The sequence below is a fragment of the Coregonus lavaretus genome, assembly GCF_964263955.1.
Source record: "Coregonus lavaretus genome assembly, chromosome: 3".
NCBI classification, from domain to species: Eukaryota; Metazoa; Chordata; class Actinopteri; order Salmoniformes; family Salmonidae; genus Coregonus; species Coregonus lavaretus.
In genome coordinates, this window is record NC_139990.1 from 43,271,053 (window position 1) to 43,292,624 (window position 21,572).

Genomic DNA, 21,572 nt, shown 5'->3' on the forward strand with positions numbered 1-21,572 from the left:
TTTACACAAATGAACACATATGTATTGCAAAGTTCAGTTATGTGTTGAAGTGCTGTGTGTGTGTTCCCTCATGCACTGCTGTGACGTGGATGGCACACGTGTTCAACAGTTTTAGTCGTGGGCTGACTTAGCAACCTGTCGTAGAAGCTTATTGGTCGAATGCGAACGGAACACATGAGCTCACAAGGAAGTAATGCGTCAATGTCATAAGCTAACGCATTAAGTAGTGCACTATGTAGGGAATAGGGTGCCACTTGGGACACAGGTTGGGTTTTATGATTGTGTTCCCTTTAACTGGCCTGTAACTGGGCTTAGTATTTAGAGTGTCTGGCCTGGCTCCAGTCCTAGTGTGGATCTGAATTACAGTCCATTATACTGTGGGTTGGCTTCCTCCTAACCTCAACCTCAACCACAAATCTCTTTTCCCCCTGACAGCTTCAGGTCCCAGACAGGCCTGAATGTGTCTCAGTGGCTTATCTCATTAATCTGGTGATGAAGGGGTTGGAATACCCAGTCAAACCAGACAAACACTGAAACTTGCATACCAAATCAGAGAATACATTCATGCCGATCTGTGTCTCTGTCTCTGTCACTTGTCAACATCGATACCTCCGCTGCTTGGTCTGGTGTTACACTGGTAGTGTAATGATATACAGTACATGGTCTGGTGTTACACTGGTAGTGTAATGATATACAGTACATGGTCTGGTGTTACACTGGTAGTGTAATGATATACAGTACATGGTCTGGTGTTACACTGGTAGTGTAATGATATACAGTACATGATCTGGTGTTACACTGGTAGTGTAATGACATACAGTACATGGTCTGGTGTTACACTGGTAGTGTAATGATATACAGTACATGGTCTGGTGTTACACTGGTAGTGTAATGATATACAGTACACGGTCTGTTGTTACACTGGTAGTGTAATGATATACAGTACATGGTCTGGTGTTACACTGGTAGTGTAATGATATACAGTACACGGTCTGTTGTTACACTGGTAGTGTAATGATATACAGTACATACAGCCTACCATGAAACATACATCAACCACACATCATCCATCTATACATCAATCACACATCATCCGTTTATACATCAACCACACATAATCCATTTATACATCAACCACACATCATCCGTCTATACATCAACCACACATCATCCGTCTATACATCAATCACACATCATCCGTCTATACATCAACCACACATCATCAGTCTATACATCAACCACACATCATCCGTCTATACATCAACCACACATCATCCGTCTATACATCAACCACACATCATCCGTCTATACATCAACCACACATCATCCATCCATACGTCAACCACACATCATCCGTCTATACGTCAACCACACATCATCCGTCTATACATCAACCACACATCATCCATCTATACATCAATCACACATCATCTGTTTATACATCAACCACACATCATCCGTCTATACATCAACCACACATCATCCGTCTATACATCAACCACACATCATCCATCCATACATCAACCACACATCATCCGTCTATACATCAACCACACATCATCCGTCTATACATCAACCACACATCATCCGTCCATACATCAACCACACATCATCTGTCTATACATCAACCACACATCATCCGTCTATACATCAACCACACATCATCCGTCTATACATCAACCACACATCATCCATCCATACATCAACCACACATCATCCGTCTATACATCAACCACACATTATCCATTTATATATCAACCACACATCATCCATCTATACAGCAACCACACATCATCCATCCATACATCAACCACACAACATCCATGTCTATATCAACTTCACATCATCCATCTATATATCAACCACACATCATCCATCCATACATCAATCTCATGGTTCATCACTGTTGCTTTGCCAGTTAGGTTAAACTGGGTTAATGACATTGAAGCATAAAGAATGTAAATGCTTCCTTTTCTTTTCCTAGTCACAACCCCTCATCTAACAGTCAATCCTGTTCATTATTGTGGATGATTTAAACCATTTCCTTTATTATGCTTTATTAAGCCAATGATGAACAGTATAGTAGTGGAGTGTCAATGGAACAGTATAGTAGTGGAGTGTCAATGGAACAGTATAGTAGTGGAGTGTCAATGGAACAGTATAGTAGTGGAGTGTCAATGGAACAGTATAGTAGTGGAGTGTCAATGGAACAGTATAGTAGTGGAGTGTCAATGGAACAGTATAGTAGTGGAGTGTCAATGGAACAGTATAGTAGTGGAGTGTCAATGGAACAGTATAGTAGTGGAGTGTCAATGGAACAGTATAGTAGTGGAGTGTCAATGGAACAGTATAGTAGTGGAGTGTCAATGGAACAGTATAGTAGTGGCGTGTCAATGGAACAGTATAGTAGTGGAGTGTCAATGGAACAGTATAGTAGTGGAGTGTCAATGGAACAGTATAGTAGTGGAGTGTCAATGGAACAGTATAGTAGTGGAGTGTCAATGGAACAGTATAGTAGTGGAGTGTCAATGGAACAGTATAGTAGTGGAGTGTCAATGGAACAGTATAGTAGTGGAGTGTCAATGGAACAGTATAGTAGTGGCGTGTCAATGGAACAGTATAGTAGTGGAGTGTCAATGGAACAGTATAGTAGTGGAGTGTCAATGGAACAGTATAGTAGTGGAGTGTCAATGGAACAGTATAGTAGTGGAGTGTCAATGGAACAGTATAGTAGTGGAGTGTCAATGGAACAGTATAGTAGTGGAGTGTCAATGGAACAGTATAGTAGTGGCGTGTCAATGGAACAGTATAGTAGTGGAGTGTCAATGGAACAGTATAGTAGTGGAGTGTCAATGGAACAGTATAGTAGTGGCGTGTCAATGGAACAGTATAGTAGTGGAGTGTGAATGGAACAGTATAGTAGTGGAGTGTCAATGGAACAGTATAGTAGTGGAGTGTCAATGGAACAGTATAGTAGTGGCGTGTCAATGGAACAGTATAGTAGTGGAGTGTCAATGGAACAGTATAGTAGTGGAGTGTCAATGGAACAGTATAGTAGTGTAGTGTCAATGGAACAGTATAGTAGTGGAGTGTCAATGGAACAGTATAGTAGTGGAGTGTCAATGGAACAGTATAGTAGTGGAGTGTCAATGGAACAGTATAGTAGTGGCGTGTCAATGGAACAGCAGCAGCACCAGCTGTTGACTGTGTTCCAAATGGCGCCCCATTCCCTATATACAGTGGGGGACAAAAGTATTTAGTCAGCCACCAATTGTGCAAGTTCTCCCACTTAAAAAGATGAGAGAGGCCTGTAATTTTCATCATAGGTACACATCAACTATGACAGACAAATTGAGGAAAAAAAATCCTGAAAATCATTGTAGGATTTGTAGGATTTTTTATGAATTTATTTGCAAATTATGGTGGAAAATAAGTATTTGGTCACCTACAAACAAGCAAGATTTCTGGCTCTCACAGACCTGTAACTTCTTCTTTAAGAGGCTCCTCTGTCCTCCACTCATTACCTGTATTAATGGCACCTGTTTGAACTTGTTATCAGTATAAAAGACACCTGTCCACAACCTCAAACAGTCACACTCCAAACTCCACTATGGCCAATACCAAAGAGTTGTCAAAGGACACCAGAAACAAAATTGTAGACCTGCACCAGGCTGGGAAGACTGAATCTGCAATAGGTAAGCAGCTTGGTTTGAAGAAATCAACTCTGGGATCAATTATTAGGAAATGGAAGACATACAAGACCACTGATAATCTCCCTCGATCTGGGGCTCCACGTAAGATCTCACCCCGTGGGGTCAAAATGATCACAAGAACGGTGAGCAAAAATCCCAGAACCCCACGGGGGGACCTAGTGAATGACCTGCAGAGAGCTGGGACCAAAGTAACAAAGCCTACCATCAGTAACACACTACGCCGCCAGGGACTCAAATCCTGCAGTGCCAGACGTGTCCCCCTGCTTAAGTCAGTACATGTCCAGGCCCGTCTGAAGTTTGCTAGAGTGCATTTGGATGATCCAGAAGAGGATTGGGAGAATGTCATATGGTCAGATGAAACCAAAATATAACTTTTTGGTAAAAACTCAACTCGTCGTGTTTGGAGGACAAAGAATGCTGAGTTGCATCCAAAGAACACCATACCTACTGTGAAGCATGGGGGTGGAAACATCATGCTTTGGGGCTGTTTTTCTGCAAAGGGACCAGGACGACTGATCCGTGTAAAGGAAAGAATGAATGGGGCCATGTATCGTGAGATTTTGAGTGAAAACCTCCTTCCATCAGCAAGGGCATTGAATATGAAACGTGGCTGGGTCTTTCAGCATGACAATGATCCCAAACATACCGCCCGGGCAACGAAGGAATGGCTTCGTAAGAAGCATTTCAAGGTCCTGGAGTGGCCTAGCCAGTCTCCAGATCTCAACCCCATAGAAAATCTTTGGAGGGAGTTGAAAGTCCGTGTTGCCCAGCGACAGCCCCAAAACATCACTGCTCTAGAGGAGATCTGCATGGAGGAATGGGCCAAAATACCAGCAACAGTGTGTGAAAACCTTGTGAAGACTTACAGAAAACGTTTGATCTGTGTCATTGCCAACAAAGGGTATATAACAAAGTATTGAGAAACTTTTGTTATTGACCAAATACTTATTTTCCACCATAATCTGCAAATAAATTCATAAAAAATCCTACAATGTGATTTTCTGGATATTTTTTTCTCATTTTGTCTGTCATAGTTGACGTGTACCTATGATGAAAATTACAGGCCTCTCTCATCTTTTTAAGTGGAAGAACTTGCACAATTGGTGGCTGACTAAATACTTTTTTCCCCCACTGTACTACTTTTGACTAGTGCACTATATAGGGAATAGGGTGCCATTTGGGATGTAACCGTTGTGTTTTAAAGCAGTGCTTTCCAACTGACCAACTAATCTTTCACACAGACATGACTTCATATGCACACTGGATTTCAGTCTAAAAGTCTAGCTGGGAAAAGTAGTAAATTATTTAATACATGATGAAAGCTAATTTATTTACATTTATTTAACTTGGAAAGCTGCAGAAAATCCAAGAACAAGCATTTAAATGTTGAGCATGTCAAGTAAGAATATTAATTCATCTCGATTTGATAGATGTTCAATCGAATACAATCAGTCAAATGCAATGTGCAATGTGCAATGATTTTCACTAAGTCATCTATCAAACAGTGCTTGACATAATCTAGACCTGAGATATTGTGATGTGAAAAACTGACTGTAGGAGAAAATATATGACAGTAGAATCCAGTAGAGACCAGAACTCTGTATTCGCTGTATGCATGCATAGTCTACAGTATGAATTGTATATGATTTATCCCCCAGTGCTCTCTACTTTCACATGATTGTTGTGAGGAAGAAAATAATAAATATTTCTTTATTCATTGAGAGGACCTACAATACTAGCTGTCATGAACAACAGAGAGCTATGGCATCCCATCATCCTGCGCATCGCGCCGCCATAAGCAAGTAAGCAAATGTCTCTTGTGAAGAAAGAGCGTCTTCACACTTGTATAGTCACAGTACACTGTGTAACAGACCCTGCTGTGTATTCATGGAGACAGCAGGCCTGTTATCAGACATCTCTAGGCAGCCAGGAGACAGCAGGCCTGTTATAGGAGCTCTCCTGAGACAGAATGACAGACTGCTGCTGTAAACAAATCAGCCTCTCTCTCTCTTCAGCCTGTCTCCCTCTGAGCCCTGGTTGATCAGAGTAATTGACTGATGGACTGACTGGCTGACAGACTGGCTGGCTGACTGGCTGGTGGACTGGCTGACTAACTGGATGACTAACTGGCTGACTGACTGGCTGGCTGACTGGCGGACTGAATGGCTGGCTGACTGGCGGACTGACTGGCTGGCGGACTGGTTGACTGAATGGCGGACTGGTTGACTGAATGGCTGACTGGCTGGCTGATTGGCGGACTGGCAGACTGGTGAACTGAATGACTGACTGACTGGCTGGCTGGCTGGCTGACTAACTGGCTGGCGGACTGGTTGACTGAAATGCGGACTGGTACATGTTGTAGACCAGGTACATGTTATAGACCAGGTACATGTTGTAGACCAGGTACATGTTGTAGACCAGGTACATGTTGTAGACCAGGTACATGTTATAGACCAGGTACATGTTATAGACCAGGTACATGTTATAGACCAGGTACATGTTGTAGACCAGGTACATGTTATAGACCATGTACATGTCATAGACCAGGTACATGTTATAGACCAGGTACATGTTATAGACCAGGTACATGTTATAGACCAGGTACATGTTGTAGACCAGGTACATGTTATAGACCAGGAAGTGAATGAATGAGTCATGCTGTACTTTATTGTTGGTTAATAATGTGTATTTCTTTGCCTTATTGGAGTACTAATCTGTTTCCTGTAACACTATATACTCCTGTAATGTATTCTAGAGGAAAAGGGAAGAGAACCACCAGCTTTATTAGCAGCTTTATTATCCCTGCCTCAGTATTACCAACATATTTTCCATAGTGGCATCCCAAATGGCACCCTATTCCCTATATAGTGCACTACTTTTGACCAGAGCCTTATGGGCCCTGTTCAAAAGTAGTGCACTATAAAGGAAATAGAGTGTCATTTGGGACAAGCGCAGAATAACAGCCTAAAGGCCTGTAGAATATAGTAGCCTTTCCTGTGGCAGTGAGACGGAGGACCCATTCAACCCACTAATACATCAGTTGTAGTCAGTGGCCCACACAACGTTACATTACAATACCAACTGAACCAGCTCCCACACAACGTTACAGTAAAATACCAACTGAACCAGCTCACACACAACGTTACAGTACAATACCAACTGAACCAGCTCACACACAACGTTACAGTACAATACCAACTGAACCAGCTCACACACTACGTTACAGTACAATATCAACTGAACCAGCTCACACACAACGTTACAGTACAATACCAACTGAACCAGCTCACACACAACGTTACAGTACAATACCAACTGAACCTGCTCACACACAACGTTACAGTACAATACCAACTGAACCAGCTCACACACTACGTTACAGTACAATACCAACTGAACCTGCTCACACACAATGTTACAGTACAATACCAACTGAACCTGCTCACACACTACGTTACAGTACAATACCAACTGAACCTGCTCACACACAATGTTACAGTACAATACCAACTGAACCTGCTCACACACTACGTTACAGTACAATACCAACTGAACCAGCTCACACACACTACGTTACAGTACAATACCAACTGAACCAGCTCACACACAACGTTACAGTACAATGCCAACTGAACCTGCTCACACACAACGTTACAGTAAAATACCAACTGAACCAGCTCACACACAACGTTACAGTACAATACCAACTGAACCAGCTCACACACAACGTTACAGTACAATACCAACTGAACCAGCTCACACACAACGTCTATAATACAATGTCAACCAACCACACAACGTTCACACTCACAGTACACTACACTACCGACCAGCTCACACTCACAGTACACTACAATACCAACCAGCTCACACTCACAGTACACTACAATACCAACCAGCTCACACTCACAGTACACTACAATACCAACCAGCTCACACTCACAGTACACTACAATACCAACCAGCTCACACTCACAGTACACTACAATACCAACCAGCTCACACTCACAGTACACTACAATACCAACCAGCTCACACTCACAGTACACTACAATACAATACCAACCAGCTTACACTCACAGTACACCTCAATACCAACCAGCTCACACTCACAGTACACTACAATACCAACTAGCTCACACTCACAGTACACTACAATACCAACCAGCTCACACTCACAGTACACTACACTACAATACCAACCAGCTCACATACCACCAGAAACAGCAAATACCTGCCCACCTGCTGCTAAGACTTGTCTCATGTCAAGTGCCATACTTCAACATGTAGCACTATGGATACCAGTACAAATGCACACAGGCATGAATGCTCAGCGTTTTTCTCGCCCATGCAGCTCTATTGTCATGATTGCTTTTCTGATCTATTTTCTTGGTCTAACCCATGCAACTCAATGGAATCTTTCCCCAATGCCTGTACACATTCACACCGGCCCCAATGCTTAGCCTAATTGCAATCAATCACTAGCCCACCATGCAACTCTGCATGGACTACTATCTCCCCAATGCACAATCACATGGAAGCCCATGCAGCAGGCAGACAGTGCTATGGACCCAGTGACTTTCAGAGAAGATAAATGGCCATTCATGTGCCATTGGGCAGAGAGAGGGCTGAGTAGGCTGAACAGGCTCTCCATTGTGAGAAGGGCAGTAGCCTGGGGTCTCCTCTCGGTGAGGATCAGCATCATGGTTGTCAAGGCAACGTGTATGCGGTAGGCGAAGTCAAGAGCAGGACACCGAGCTACTGGCAGAAACTTTACTAGATTCAGTGCAACAAAACAAAGTACACTGGCAACCTCGAACAGCGAGGGAAATAACAAGACCCGCACACATGGGCAACTGCCGCAAAGACCAAAAACAATAACGCACAATACACAATGAGAAACAGAGGGCATTAAAGGGAACACAATCAAACATAATGGGAAACAGGTGTAAACAATGAAGACCAAACAAGACAAACACCGAAACATCGATCGGCAGCAGCTAGTACTCCGGGGACGACGAACGCCGAAGCCTGCCCGAGCAAGGAGGAGGAGCAGCCTCGGCTGAATCCGTGACAGTACCCCCCCCTTGACGCGTGGCTCCAGCCGTGCGCCGACCCCGGCCTCGGGGACGGCCAGGAGGACGCGGAGCAGGGCGAGTCGGATGACTCCAGTGGAAATCCCTCAACATGGAGGGATCTAGGATGTCCCTCCTAGGGACCCAGCACCGTTCCTCCGGACCGTACCCCTCCCACTCCACGAGATACTGCAGGCCCCCCATCCGACGCCTCGAATCAAAGATGGAACGGACTGAGTATGCCGGAGCCCCCTCGATGTCCAGCGGGGGCGAAGGAGCCTCTCGTACCTCACTCTCCTGGAGTGGACCAGCTACTACCGGCCTGAGGAGAGACACATGGAACGAGGGGTTAATGCGGTAATTAATGGGCAGTTGTAACCTATAACATACCTCGTTCAATCTCCTCAGGACTTTAAATGGCCCCACAAACCGCCGACCCAGCTTCTGGCAGGGCAGGCGAAGGGGCAGGTTTCGGGTCGAGAGCCAGACCCGATCTCCCGGTGCATACACCGGAGCCTCACTGCGGTGGCGATCGGCGCTCGCTTTTTGCCGCCTGATCGCTCGCTGTAGATGGACATGCGCATCGTTCCAGGTTTCCTCAGAGCGCCGAAACCACTCGTCCACCGCAGGGGCCTCGATCTGGCTCTGATGCCAAGGTGCCAGGACCGGCTGATAACCTAGCACACACTGAAAAGGCGTAAGGTTAGTTGAGGAGTGGCGAAGTGAGTTTTGGGCTATTTCTGCCCAGGGGACATATTCCGACCACTCCCCCTGCCGGTCCTGGCAATAGGACCTCAGAAACCTACCCACATCCTGCTTCACTCTCTCCACCTGCCCGTTACTCTCGGGGTGAAACCCTGAGGTAAGGCTAATCGAGACCCTCAGACGTTCCATAAACGCCCTCCAGACTCTAGAGGTGAACTGGGGACCCCGATCAGACACTATATCCTCAGGTACCCCGTAGTGCCGGAAGACGTGAGTAAACAGGGCGTCAGCAGTTTGTAGGGCTGTAGGGAGACCTGGCATAGGAATGAGACGGCAGGCCTTTGAAAACCGATCCACAACGACCAAGATCGTCGTATTCCCCTGGGAGGGGGGAAGGTCCGTGACGAAATCCACCGAGAGGTGAGACCACGGTCGTTGTGGAACGGGTAGGGGTTGTAATTTCCCTCTGGGTAGGAGTCTAGGCGCCTTACACTGAGCGCACACCGAGCAGGAGGAAACATAAACCCTCACGTCCTTAGCCAAAGTGGGCCACCAGTACTTTCCACTAAGGTAGTGCACTGTCCGTCCAATACCAGGATGGCCAGAGGAAGGTGACATGTGAGCCCAATATATTAATCGATCATGAACCTCGAGCGGCACGTACTTCCGACCCTCTGGACACTGTGGGGGAGTAGGATAGGTACGTAACGCCCGCTCGATGTCCGCATCAACCTCCCATACCACCGGTGCCACCAGACAAGACTCCGGAAGTATGGGAGTAGGCTCAATGGACCTCTCCTCTGTGTCATATAGTCGGGACAGGGCGTCTGCCTTAGCGTTCTGTGACCCTGGTCTATAGGTGAGCGTAAACACAAATCGGGTGAAAAACATAGCCCACCTAGCCACCATAGCCTCCTCGCCGCCCGGATGTACTCCAGGTTACGATGGTCAGTCAAAATGAGAAAAGGGTTAGCCCCCTCAAGCCAATGCCTCCACGCCTTCAGGGCTTGCACCACAGCCAACAGCTCCCTGTCCCCCACATCATAATTGCGCTCCGCCGGACTGAGCTTCTTAGAAAAGAAAGCACAGGGGCGGAGTTTAGGTGGCGTACCCAAGCGCTGAGACAGTACAGCACCGATCCCAGCCTCGGACGCATCCACCTCAACTTGGAACGCCAAAGAGGGATCCAGATGCGCCAGCACCGGAGCCGAGGTAAACAGGTCCTTCAGATGCCCAAAAGCCCTGTCCGCCTCAGCCGACCACTGCAGACGCACCGGACCCCCTTTAGCAGAGTGGTAATGGGAGCTGCTACCTGCCCAAAGCCCCGGATAAACCTCCGGTAGTAATTGGCAAAACCCAAGAACCGCTGCACCTCCTTCACCGTGGAGGGAGTCGGCCAATTGCGCACGGCTGAAACACGGTCAATCTCCATCTCCACCCCTGACGCGGACAACCGGTGTCCCAGGAAGGAGATGGACTCCTGGAAGAACAGACATTTCTCCACCTTTGCATACAGGTCATGCTCCAACAGTCTACCAAGCACCCGACGAACCAGGGACACATGCTCTGCGAGGGTAGCGGAGTATATTAGAATGTCATCAATATACACCACTACACCCTGTCCATGTAAGTCCCGGAAAATCTCATCCACAAACGATTGGAAGACTGAAGGAGCATTCATTAACCCGTATGGCATGACGAGGTACTCATAGTGACCCGAGGTGGTACTGAATGCTTCCACTCATCTCCCTCCCTAATGCGCACCAGGTTGTACGCGCTCCTGAGATCCATTTTTGTGAAGAATCGCGCCCCGTGTAATGACTCCGTCATACTAGCAATCAGAGGGAGAGGATAGCTATATTTGATGGTGATCTGATTGAGACCACGGTAGTCAATACACGGGCGTAAACCCCCATCTTTCTTCTTCACAAAAAAGAAACTTGAGGACGCAGGGGAAGTGGACGGCCGTATGTATCCCTGTCTCAGCGATTCGGCGACATACGTTTCCATAGCCGCCGTTTCCTCCTGAGACAGAGGATACACATGGCTACGTGGAAGCGCAGCGCCTACTTGGAGGTTTATTGCACAATCCCCCTGTCAATGGGGTGGTAATTGAGTCGCCTTCTTTTGTACAGAAGGCGAGAGCCAAATCGGCATATTCAGGTGGAATGTGCATGGTGGGAACTTGGTTCGGACTTTCCACCGTCGTGGCCCCTACGGAAACACCCACACACCTCCCGACACACTGATCAGACCATCCCTTGAGAGCCCTCCGTTGCCATGAAATGTTGGGGTCATGAGACTTCAACCAGGGAAGCCCCAACACCACGGGAAACGCAGGAGAGTCAATCAAATACAACCAAATTATCTCCTCATGGCCCTCCTGCATTTTCATCCTGAGCGGCGCCGTGACCCCCCTAATCAACCCAGACCCCAAAGGGCGACTATCTAGGGCATGGATAGGGAAGGGCACATCCACTGGAACTATAGGAATCCCTAACTTATGGGTGAAATGGCGGTCGATAAAATTCCCAGCTGCGCCTGAATCGACTAGCGCCTTATGCTGGGAATGAGGAGAAACCTCGGGAAACACAACTTTAATTACACATATGGGAGCTCTGGGTGAGTTGGGCGCCTACTCAACTGGAATGACTCATCAGTGCGCGGCCTACTGCCTCGATTCCGAGGAGACCCTCCCCAGCACCGACCAGCAGTGTGTCCTCTGCGGCCACAGTTGGTGCAGGGGACGGCCTCTCTCCTGGTCTCTCTCCTAGTACCAGCACCTCCGAGCTCCATCGGGGTCGGCTCGGAAGTGCTGGGGGATGGAATGGACGGCCCCGAGTCCGGACGTCCGCGGGTAGCCAACAGGGTGTCCAGGCGAATCGACATGTTCACCAGTTGATCGAAGGTTAGGTTGGTGTCCCTGCAGGCCAATTCCCGACGCACGTCCTCCCTCAGGCTACATCTGTAGTGGTCGATGAGGGCCCTCTCATTCCAAACCGCGTTGGCAGCCAGTGTCCGGAAGTCCAGTGCGAACTCCTGCGCGCTCCTCCTCCCCTGTCGAAGGTGGAATAGACGTTCACCCGCCGCCTTACCCTCTGGTGGATGATCGAATACTGCCCTGAAGCGGCGGGTGAACTCTGCATAGTTGACTGTGTCGGCGTCTATTCCCCCCCACTCGGCGTTGGCCCACTCCAGCGCCTTGCCGGACAGACAGGAGATGAGGGCGGACACACTCTCGTATCCCGAGGGCGCCGGGTGGATGGTTGACAGGTAGAGTTCCACCTGGAGCAGGAAACCCTGACACCCGGCAGCTGTGCCGTCATAAGCCCTCGGGAGCGAGAGCCGAATCCCACTGGACCCCGGAGATGAAGCGATGGGCATAGCTGATGGTGGTGGTATCGTCGGAGGAGGTGTAGACCAACTTCTTCTTTCCCATCGCTCCACGGTTTTCACCACCTGTTCCATGGCGGTGCCGAGAGCCTGGATCATAGCCGCTTGTTGTTCTACGTGCTCTTCTATTGATCCAGCTGGCACCGCCACTCCTGCTGACTCCATGTCTAATTGGTGCGTTATTCTGTCAAGGCGACGTGTATGCGGTAGGCGAAGTCAAGAGCAGGACACCGAGCTACTGGCAGAAACTTTACTAGATTCAGTGCAACAAAACAAAGTACACTGGCAACCTCGAACAGCGAGGGAAATAACAAGACCTGCACACGTGGGCAACTGCCGCAAAGACCAAAAACAATAACGCACAATACACAATGAGAAACAGAGGGTATTAAAGGGAACACAATCAAACATAATGGGAAACAGATGTAAACAATGAAGACCAAACAAGACAAACACCGAAATATCGATCGGCAGCAGCTAGTACTCCGGGGACGACGAACGCCGAAGCCTGCCCGAGCAAGGAGGAGGAGCAGCCTCGGCTGAATCCGTGACAATGGTGGACTAGAGGGAGGTCGGAGGGACTGAGGTCGGAGGGACTGAGGTCGGAGGTCGGAGGGACTGAGGGAGCTGTCTTTTTCTCTCAGGCTGAGTCCCAAATGGCACCCTATTCTCTACATAGTACACTACTTTTGACCAGGGGCCATATGGGTCTTGGTCAAAAGTAGTGCACTATGTAGGGAATAGGGTGCCATTTGGGATGCATTCTGTCATTAGGTTAAGCTGATGCCTCCAGGGTTGGTTGATTAGTGTCGTGGCCCAGGGGCTATTAATACACAGTGTCCCATAGACATGTGGTGTGTCCAGATGTGTCTTCAAGTTTCAAGTTTTAATGTCACGTGCACAAGTACAGTGAAATGCCTTTCTTGCTAGCTCCAAACCCAACAATACAGTAATCAATATCAATGTAGTACTAAGAATAACAAGGTAGAACAGAAACACACGAGATATAAAAATAAGAAATAAGAAGAACAGGAGAAAGTAAGAAGCTAAAAACAGGATCAGTTCAATACCATATTTATAATGTGCAGGGATACTGGAGTGATAGAGGTAGATATGTATAGGGGTAAGCATACTATATACAGGATCAGTTCAATACCATATTTATAATGTGCAGGGATACTGGAGTGATAGAGGTAGATATGTATAGGGGTAAGCATACTATATACAGGATCAGTTCAATACCATATTTATAATGTGCAGGGATATTGGAGTGATAGAGGTAGATATGTATAGGGGTAAGCATACTATATACAGGATCAGTTCAATACTGTATTTATAATGTGCAGGGATACTAATAGATGGAGATGAGGAGGGAGGTGGGTAGTATGGATGGAACTATGAGGAGGGAGGTGGGTAGTATGGATGGAACTATGAGGAGGGAGGTGGGTAGTATGGATGGAACTATGAGGAGGGAGGTGGGTAGTATGGATGGAACTATGAGGAGGGAGGTGGGTAGTGTGGATGGAACTATGAGGAGGGAGGTGGGTAGTATGGATGGAGATGAGGAGGGAGGTGGGTAGTATGGATGGAACTATGAGGAGGGAGGTGGGTAGTATGGATGGAACTATGAGGAGGGAGGTGGGTAGTGTGGATGGAACTATGAGGAGGGAGGTGGGTAGTATGGATGGAGATGAGGAGGGAGGTGGGTAGTATGGATGGAACTATGAGGAGGGAGGTGGGTAGTATGGATGGAACTATGAGGAGGGATGTGGGTAGTGTGGATGGAACTATGAGGAGGGAGGTGGGTAGTATGGATGGAGATGAGGAGGGAGGTGGGTAGTATGGATGGAACTATGAGGAGGGAGGTGGGTAGTATGGATGGAACTATGAGGAGGGAGGTGGGTAGTGTGGATGGAACTATGAGGAGGGAGGTGGGTAGTATGGATGGAACTATGAGGAGGGAGGTGGGTAGTATGGATGGAACTATGAGGAGGGAGGTGGGTAGTATGGATGGTACTACGAGGAGGGAGATGGGTAGTATGGATGGAACTATGAGGAGGGAGGTGGGTAGTATGGATGGAACTATGAGGAGGGAGGTGGGTAGTATGGATGGAACTATGAGGAGGGAGGTGGGTAGTATGGATGGAACTATGAGGAGGGAGGTGGGTAGTGTGGATGGAACTATGAGGAGGGAGGTGGGTAGTATGGATGGAGATGAGGAGGGAGGTGGGTAGTATGGATGGAACTATGAGGAGGGAGGTGGGTAGTATGGATGGAACTATGAGGAGGTAGGTGGGTAGTATGGATGGAACTATGAGGAGGGAGGTGGGTAGTATGGATGGAACTGTGAGGAGGGAGGTGGGTAGTATGGATGGAGATGAGGAGGGAGGTGGGTAGTATGGATGGAACTTTGAGGAGGGGGGTGGGTAGTATGGATGGAACTATGAGGAGGGAGGTGGGTAGTATGGATGGAACTATGAGGAGGGAGGTGGGTAGTATGGATGGAACTATGAGGAGGGAGGTGGGTAGTATGGATGGAACTATGAGGAGGTAGGTGGGTAGTATGGATGGAACTATGAGGAGGGAGGTGGGTAGTATGGATGGAACTATGAGGAGGGAGGTGGGTAGTATGGATGGAACTATGAGGAGGGAGGTGGGTAGTATGGATGGAACTTTGAGGAGGGGGGTGGGTAGTATGGATGGAACTATGAGGAGGGAGGTGGGTAGTATGGATGGAACTATGAGGAGGGAGGTGGGTAGTATGGATGGAACTATGAGGAGGGAGGTGGGTAGTATGGATGGAACTTTGAGGAGGGGGGTGGGTAGTATGGATGGAACTGTGAGGAGGGAGGTGGGTAGTATGGATGGAGATGAGGAGGGAGGTGGGTAGTATGGATGGAACTATGAGGAGGGGGGTGGGTAGTATGGATGGAACTATGAGGAGGGAGGTGGGTAGTATGGATGGAACTATGAGGAGGGATGTGGGTAGTATGGATGGAACTATGAGGAGGGAGGTGGGTAGTATGGATGGAACTATGAGGAGGGAGGTGGGTAGTATGGATGGAACTATGAGGAGAGGGGTGGGTAGTATGGATGGAACTATGAGGAGGGAGGTGGGTAGTATGGATGGAACTATGAGGAGGGAGGTGGGTAGTATGGATGGAACTATGAGGAGGGAGGTGGGTAGTGTGGATGGAACTATGAGGAGGGAGGTGGGTAGTATGGATGGAACTATGAGGAGGGAGGTGGGTAGTGTGGATGGAACTATGAGGAGGGAGGTGGGTAGTATGGATGGAACTATGAGGAGGGAGGTGGGTAGTGTGGATGGAACTATGAGGAGGGAGGTGGGTAGTATGGATGGAACTATGAGGAGGGAGGTGGGTAGTATGGATGGAACTATGAGGAGGGAGGTGGGTAGTATGGATGGAACTATGAGGAGGGAGGTGGGTAGTATGGATGGAACTATGAGGAGGGGGGTGGGTAGTATGGATGGAACTATGAGGAGGGAGGTGGGTAGTATGGATGGAACTATGAGGAGGGAGGTGGGTAGTATGGATGGAACTATGAGGAGGGAGGTGGGTAGTATGGATGAAACTATGAGGAGGGAGGTGGGTAGTATGGATGGAACTATGAGGAGGGAGGTGGGTAGTATGGATGGAGATGAGGAGGTAGGTGGGTAGTATGGATGGAACTATGAGGAGGGAGGTGGGTAGTATGGATGGAACTATGAGGAGGGGGGTGGGTAGTATGGATGGAGATGAGGAGGGAGGTGGGTAGTATGGATGGAACTGTGAGGAGGGGGGTGGGTAGTATGGATGGAGATGAGGAGGGAGGTGGGTAGTATGGATGGAACTGTGAGGAGGGGGGTGGGTAGTATGGATGGAACTATGAGGAGGGAGGTGGGTAGTATGGATGGAGATGAATAAAGGACTAAACACACGTGTCGACCAACGGTGAAAAGCAGCGTGTGGCCGTGTGATCACCTGCTGGGTGCCGACCGACGGTGGTGATTCAGCGTGTAGAATTGGGAAATAAACAGAAAATGACCACTGATTTTCTGGTCAGAGGAAGATTGAAGCACATGCACATCTGGTACTTTCCATGCCAACAATGGCCTCAAACCATGTCATACTGCAATAAGAGCTCTTCATCATTGTCTTGAGTATCTCTACGTCAAAATGTGTTGCAATATATGAATGTTCTTCTTGCTAAGGCTAGTGGTAATATAGGCTCAGTTGTGTGCTGCAGACTCCTTTCTAAAGCCATCTGTTTCCCTCTGTCTGTCCCTCTCTTCCTCCATACCCATCCCTCTGTCTGCGCTCGCCCTCCCTCCCCCTCTACTCTCCTCCCTCTCAGGCTCGGCTGCGTTGCCAGGCAACATGGCGTACTTTGGGAGTGCCCAGGATGATGTGGATCTGGAGGATGAAGATGATGAGGAGGAGGAGTGTGACGACAGGATGTCAGCTCTCAGCCACAACTCCACTTCCTGTCCGTCCTCACAGCGGAAAAACAAAACAACGCTGGGGAAGAAGGTTTCCAATGGACATGGTACTCACTACTGATCTACCATGTTTGTTTTGTTCTCCTTCTAGTTCACTCAGTCACTCAGTCACTCAGTCACTCAGTCACTCAGTCGTTTGCTTGGCTTGCTCACAATAACTCAGTCAGCCAGTCACTCACTCACTCAGTCACTCACTTTGTCACTCAGTCATTCACTCACTCAGTCATTCACTCACTCACTCAGTCAGTCAGTCACTCAGTCAGTCACTCACTCACTCAGTCAGTCACTCACTTAGTCACTCAGTCATTCACTCACTCAGTCATTCACTCAGTCAGTCAGTCAGTCACTCAGTCACTCACTCACTCAGTCAGTCACTCACTTAGTCACTCAGTTATTCACTCACTCAGTCACTCAGTCACTCAGTCACTGACTCTTTCCCAGACGTCATTCTACTCCACCTAGTAACAGAGTAACAGAGGCCCATACTGTATAATTCTCCCTCACCAATCAGAAGAAGCCTAGTGAATTACATCTCTGTCTCCTCTCACACCATGAGCATATACTGTAACATATATAGTGCACTACCTTTAACCAGGACCCTGGCCAAAAGTAGTGCACTACATAGGGAATAGGGTGCCATTTAGGAAGATAACCAAGTACTCAATGATCCATGTCCACAAACAGAGCTCCATCATCCTCCCTTCACACACACACACACACACAAACACACACACACACACACACACACACACACACACACACACACAAACACACAACCTGTATGCATAACACCAGGCGTTATTCACTTCAACTGAAGCAAAGTATACACAGCCCTCACCCAGAGCTCACCCAGAGCTCACCCAGAGCTCACCCAGAGCTCACCCAGGGCCGTGGGTCTTAAAGGAGCAGCCATGTTTGTACAGTATACACATAGAGTCTCATATAGAACGTATGGTTGGACATATAGAGACCTCCTCTCCTCTGCCCTCGGTTGTTCTATGGGCCTACAGAGGACGAGTCACAAATGGCACCCTATTCACTTTATAGTGCACTACTTTTAACCAGAGCCCATCACTCTATTCCCTTTATAGTGCACTACTATTAACCAGAGCCCATCACTCTATTCCCTTTATAGTGCACTACTTTTAACCAGAGCCCATCACTCTATTCCCTTTATAGTGCACTACTTTTAACCAGAGCCCATCACTCTATTCCCTTTATAGTGCACTACTTTTAACCAGAGCCCATCACTCTATTCCCTTTATAGTGCACTACTTTTAACCAGAGCCCATCACTCTATTCCCTTTATAGTGCACTACTTTTAACCAGAGCCCTTAGTTTTTGGCCTATGGGCCCAGATCACTATAAAGGGAATAGTGTGCTATTTGGGACAAAGCCAGAGTGGAGCACGGTGTTTGAGGAAGCGTGTCTTAGGATGGATGTGAACACATTTGGCCTTGTGCAGACAGTCAATAGTATGTATGGGAGGGGGGGTGAAACCAGAGACTGCAGTCAACTGGAGATAATCCTGGAGAAACTAGACTCCCTCCACACACAGCTCAGCACTGACACCTGACTCCAGCTTACAGAGAGAGAGAGAGAGAGAGAGAGAGAGAGAGAGAGAGGGGAGGTGGGGTGAAAGGGAAAGAGAGAGAGAGCAAGAGAGGGGAGAGAGAGAAACTTACTGTGTGTGGGGGGGGGGGAGTGTTGGTCCTGCACACGTTGAGGGTACCAGAGACTTCTACCAGCAAGAGCTTGTGCCAAGTAGGACACTTTAATATGCTGTGCTGGCGGGAGACCAACTGCTTAGTGTAAAATACAGCTCCCTCAGGCAGATATAGAGCACTGCTTTCACTGATTAACTGACCCAACAAAGACTATTTCTCTGTTTAACTAATATCTTACTCTCCAACATTCGACACTTTCTTTTCAGTAGGCCTGTCATAACAGTACTTCGAGTTTGAAAGCTGCAGTATATTTGAATGGACGGATTAGATTTTTTAATATCACCGTGGGTGGTACTATATTTATTTTGTTCCTTTTTTCCCGGAGATATTGAGTGCCGTTGAAATGAAAGCGTTGTAAAAAATAATAATATTTGTCATAGTTCAAATAGGTGTTTGTTAGAATGACACTACTGGGAGCTCCACAGTGAGTCACTGAAAGCGTTTGAACTGATTTGACTAACACAGTCTTTTCAAGTTACCTTGTAATAATAATGTACATGTAACTGTAACAGTCAGAATATACATATAGACATATCATGACAGATAGGCAGTTGCATCCCACTGGGCACACACTGGTTGAATCAACGTTTTTTCCATTACGTTGAACCAACGTGGACTAGACGTTGAATTGACCTCTGTGTGTGATGGGTGATTTGAAGGAGTCAGGTGCAGGAGGGTAAATCACAGAATACAGAGTTTATTCCGGAATATAGAGTTACGCAGAAATGCGTCAAACAGTCCAGTGCGCAAAACAGGCGCACTGGAACCAAACAGGCACACAGGGAAAATATACCCCATCAATACAAAATACACTGAGCTCAACCGAGCTACACTCTCCTCACATTAAACAATCACTCACAAGGACAAGGGGGGCAGAGGGAACACTTATACATGTACTAATGAGGGGTTGACAGTGAGAGGAAGTTTCTTTTTTTGCTGAGTTTAGTATGGTGTTTTTACGGTTTGTTAATTACACATTCAGTGTGAATGTGGCTTTGGCCACACCACATTCAAGGTTAATGTAAGGATAGGTTAAACAGAAAAGTTGTAAAACTGATGTTGAAGAAAGGCAGATCTTCACATATTTTGTTAGTGTAAACTGTCCATATATTTCATTGTCCTCATTCTGTGTTCCAGTGTTGAATGGCCACAGCAGGTCCTTACGGGGGAAGGAGCTCATCCTGAGGCCCAGAGGGAGAGAGGCTGTCCAGGCCAGAGAGAGGGCTGAGCGGGGAGAGGCCCGGAGGGAGCACCAGAGGACCTCTAAAGGACCCCCAGCCAGGACCTCCGGCACCACCCACAGCCTTCGCCACAGCAGGCCCACCCAGGAACACCCAAAGCAGGTACACCAGGGAGACACGGATGGGCTGGGATGGAGAGTACCTGGACTGAATCCCAAATGGCATTCTATTGAAAATTCTCTATGTAGTGTACTACTTTTGATCACCGCCTATAGGGCTCTGGACAAAAGTGGTGCACTATATAGGGAATAGGGTGCCATTTGGGACAGCTTCAGTTTGTATCTTAATGGTCTGATGCCAGCGTGCCAGTCTGTTAGTGTTGGCCCCAGTAGACCATCGCTGCTGGAGGGTTTACATTTCCTGTCCTCCTGGTACAGCTTCCTGTTGATCTCTCCCTCTCCCTCTCCCTCTCCCTCTCTCTCTCTCTCTCTCTCTCTCTCTCTCTCTCTCTCTCTCTCTCTCTCTCTCTCTCTCTCTCTCTCTCTCTCTCTCTCTCTCTCTCTCTCTCTCTCTCTCTCTCTCTCTCTCTCTCTCTCTCTCTCTCTCTCTCTCTCCTCTCTCTCTCTCTCTCCTCTCTCTCTCTCTCTCTCATCTCTCCAGACTCTCCCTCTCCCTCTGCCACTAACTCTCTCCTCCACCCATCTCATCTCGGATCTCACACGCCTCTTCTCTCCCATAACAACCCCTCAATGTTTACAGATCTGATCTGTAAGGTTTAAGGAAGCAATATGGTGGAAACTCCACCACTACACTGCTGACATAGTCTGATACACATTATTTTGTATGGCACTGGGAGCAGTGATGCCCTCTGGTGGGCGGAGTGGGATGGTTCCCTAATTATTCCCAGCAACACTCAGCCACTCCCTGACACACACACAGACACCTTATGCAGAGGAATAATACTGACAGTTACTGGCTTTATGTACAAAACCTTGGCAGACATACATCATTAAGGATATTTAGCATGAGTGCTATTTCAAACACATTCCAATTTGGGTCTTCCTTCATTCAGGCTGTGACCCAAATGGCACCCTATTCCCTATATAATTCACTACTTTTGATTGGTGCCCTATGGGCTCTGGCCAAAAGTAGCGCACTATATAGGGAATAGGATGCCATTTGGGACGCAGATCTGATCTCCTTTGTGCATCTGCTGTTGTATAGGAGGGGTGCCAGAAGCCTCTCCCTGTCCTTGGCAAACCAACAGGTGACAGATT

The 21,572-nt window shown here is 47.7% G+C and overlaps 1 protein-coding gene across 2 annotated transcripts in view; it reads left to right on the top strand.

Moving 5' to 3' along the window:
- The window catches only part of LOC311113266 (protein Jumonji-like), a 100,281-nt gene that overhangs the window by 35,942 nt on the left and 42,767 nt on the right, over positions 1-21,572 (top strand). For both annotated transcript variants that reach the window (XM_084156474.1, XM_084156475.1), the window contains exons 5-6: positions 17,243-17,434; positions 20,252-20,457. In XM_084156474.1, the coding sequence (XP_084012600.1) occupies positions 17,243-17,434; positions 20,252-20,457 (398 nt within the window). The remainder of the gene's footprint in view (positions 1-17,242; positions 17,435-20,251; positions 20,458-21,572) is intronic.